Raw genomic sequence first — 2,584 nt, forward strand, 5'->3', positions numbered from 1 at the left:
TGGGGGGCTGGGGTCGCGTGGGGTCGCGATGTACACTCCATGGGGTCGCGAAAAAAAATAGGTCCTTTTTGGGGTCGCGAGCAAGAAAAGGTTGGGAACCGCTGGTGTAGATTGTTTCGAGGGAAGGTGTAACGGCCGTACAGTACACATGCACCGCCTCGCGGTGCGTAGAGCTCACTACCCGCGGGTACTAAGCGGGGTGAACTGCGGAGCGCGAGGGGTACTATACGGCAAACTGCTGGTGCACCGCGAACATGTCCCCATCCGTCTCTGTCGCACATTTAACGGGGCGAGCGCGTAAAGCGGCCGGGACCGAAAGTAAAACGGGTAAAACGTTTCGTCCGGCCCAGGCCACCACCACCGGGGTGGGGGCAAAGTAAGTGCACGGGGGAGAGAAAATGGGGAGCTTGGGGCGGGGAGTTAAACACACCGCCTCCTCCTACCCTCCGCACAAAGGGGCTGTTCAGAAACCACGTGGACTTTAGAGGGGGATCCAAATATTACGGGGTCCCAAGTGGATCAGGCAGGCACAGCAGTCAATGGAGACCAATAGATGTTACCATCTATTAAATTAATTTCTATCCAGAGTAGAGGTACAAATACTATGTTCCCTGTGGACTTCGCTATAATCGTCCCGATCTCTTGGACCGACCTAATGTCCTGAACAGCCCCAAAACTACGCCGCCCGCCAGGCACGTTGGCGCTCTCTCTCTCTCTCTCTCTCTCTCTCTCTCTCTCTCTCTCTCTCTCTCTCTCTCTCTCTCTCTCTCAGGCTGGCACTAATGAGCGGCCCCAATCACAGCCCTGGGTAGGCTTTCGCGAAACGCTATTGATTTCCTGCTTCTTTTTGCGCGAGCGGTCCAGGGGCAACGGGGGAAAGGGAGGGGGGGGGGCGTGTCTGTTCCATGGCAGCAAAGGGCAAACTCCCGCCGCCCAAAGAGGTGGGGGAGGAGGGGGGGTGCACGGGATGGTAGAGGAGGAGGAGGTGGTGTCGGATATAGCACAGACACGTCCATATCCTGCCTCGATGGTTTACCGACCATGTGTGGCGATTTGATAAGAGTTACAACCCCAACCTATTTTGTCAGGAAAGGCGGTTACTTGGGGGCATAAAGCATACACACTGTGTCGCGCTGCTTTTGCCAAGTCCAACAGACACGACAGACACACCTCAATATCCACGAACCCATTGCGAAGTGGAATGCCAAAACTGTCGAAAATGACGTGAAAGTGTTGTGTCATTTGTGTCACCGTCACATTGTTCTTCCCACCGACCGGGTAATACGGCCTCTGCTCTGTCTGCAGGTTCCCCGCGCGGTGAGGGCCGGCAGTGCCGAGGAACTTGCTCGCCAAAGGCGTCACGCATGGCTGCACATCTGGCGGGGTTTCAAATTCGCTCCAGGACCGACCCCTTGCGACACACTGACCCTCGCAATAAAGCAGGGCGTGACCAGGGTCGCGGCCGGCATCAAGACCACGGACCAGGAATGATTACTCCTGATGGTGACGCATGACCAACTCAACTCACTCCACCACCATCCCTTCCACCAACCCCCGCACCACGCTCGAGCGTGTCCAGAGATCCTCTTTTACCTTTAACCACGTAGAGTACCACGAAGTCATGGAGCTCGGTCTCCCAGATGTGCACTCCCTTGGGCACATACTCGTCGCTGTCCGTGTCCTGGTGCAGCATAAAGTCGTCCACGGCGGACCCCATGGCGGCGAGCAGGAGGCCGAGGCCGTCACCGAGCACTACACCAACACGACGACGCTCTTCACTGGCATTCGCACACGGGGGGCCCGGGGGCCCCACCTATGAGATCATCTCCACGTACGGAGCTGTGACAGGCTCATGGTCACGGCGTGTCTTCGACGGCGAGGTCCCGGTGCTCCCGGGTAGCAGCAGCAGCAGTTTTGTTGACGGCCAGGAGGCGCCGACAGGGTTGGCTCTGCGCGTTGGTCGGGTCGGCGCCAGAATGGCGTGTCAGCACCGCGACAGAGTGAATCACGTTGGTATTATCGTGGACAGTCCGAGTCCTGCTGGTCGCTTGTGACCGTCCTGCCACCAGCCGATCCACAGATAAGATTTAGCTTTGCTCGGGAGGGAGATGGGCTGGGCTGGGCTCGGCGGCCGTGCCAGGTGAGGTGGCTCGCCGCGGGCCTTTGGTGCCAATGCCAAAGATAAATAAAAGCTATACTACAACACAGAGGGAGAGGCGAGTCGCGCACAGCCAGCCCGCCAGCCAGGCCATTCGAGGCAGGCAGGCCGAGGCACATGACCAGACCCGCTCTCCCCCGCTCCCTTCCACTCCGTCTCTCCCGCCAAGGTCGCGGCGGGAGGGAGGGAGGACTGGGGGAGCGAGAGGGAGGGAGTGGAAGGGGGAAGTGAGAGGCGAGCGGCGGCGGCGGCGGCGGCGGCGCGCGCTCCGAAGCCCGATGCGCCGAGCCGAAAGTTGCCGAACGTCTCCTCGGCGCCCCGCCCGCCCCTCCCCTCGCCATCGCCATGTGGTCTGGTGTGCCTGTGCCATGGGCCAGGCCATGGGCCCGGGCGAGGCCCCCGCCCCCCCCTTGGGCCACAACAGCA

General features: G+C 60.3%; 1 protein-coding gene across 1 annotated transcript in view; it reads right to left on the minus strand.

Annotated features, from left to right (window-relative positions):
• LOC127750895 (uncharacterized) overlaps positions 1-2,421 on the minus strand; it is a 6,610-nt gene extending 4,189 nt beyond the window's left edge. The window contains exons 1-2 of the mRNA XM_052273562.1: positions 1,836-2,421; positions 1,594-1,752 (exon numbers count right to left, since the gene is read on the minus strand). Coding sequence (XP_052129522.1) covers positions 1,594-1,752; positions 1,836-1,854 — 178 coding nt within the window. The 5' untranslated portion in view covers positions 1,855-2,421. The remainder of the gene's footprint in view (positions 1-1,593; positions 1,753-1,835) is intronic.
• Positions 2,422-2,584: the final 163 nt, after the last annotated feature.

The sequence above is a fragment of the Frankliniella occidentalis genome, unplaced genomic scaffold, assembly GCF_000697945.3.
Source record: "Frankliniella occidentalis isolate FOCC.00 unplaced genomic scaffold, Focc_3.1 Scaffold282, whole genome shotgun sequence".
NCBI lineage: Eukaryota > Metazoa > Arthropoda > Insecta > Thysanoptera > Thripidae > Frankliniella > Frankliniella occidentalis.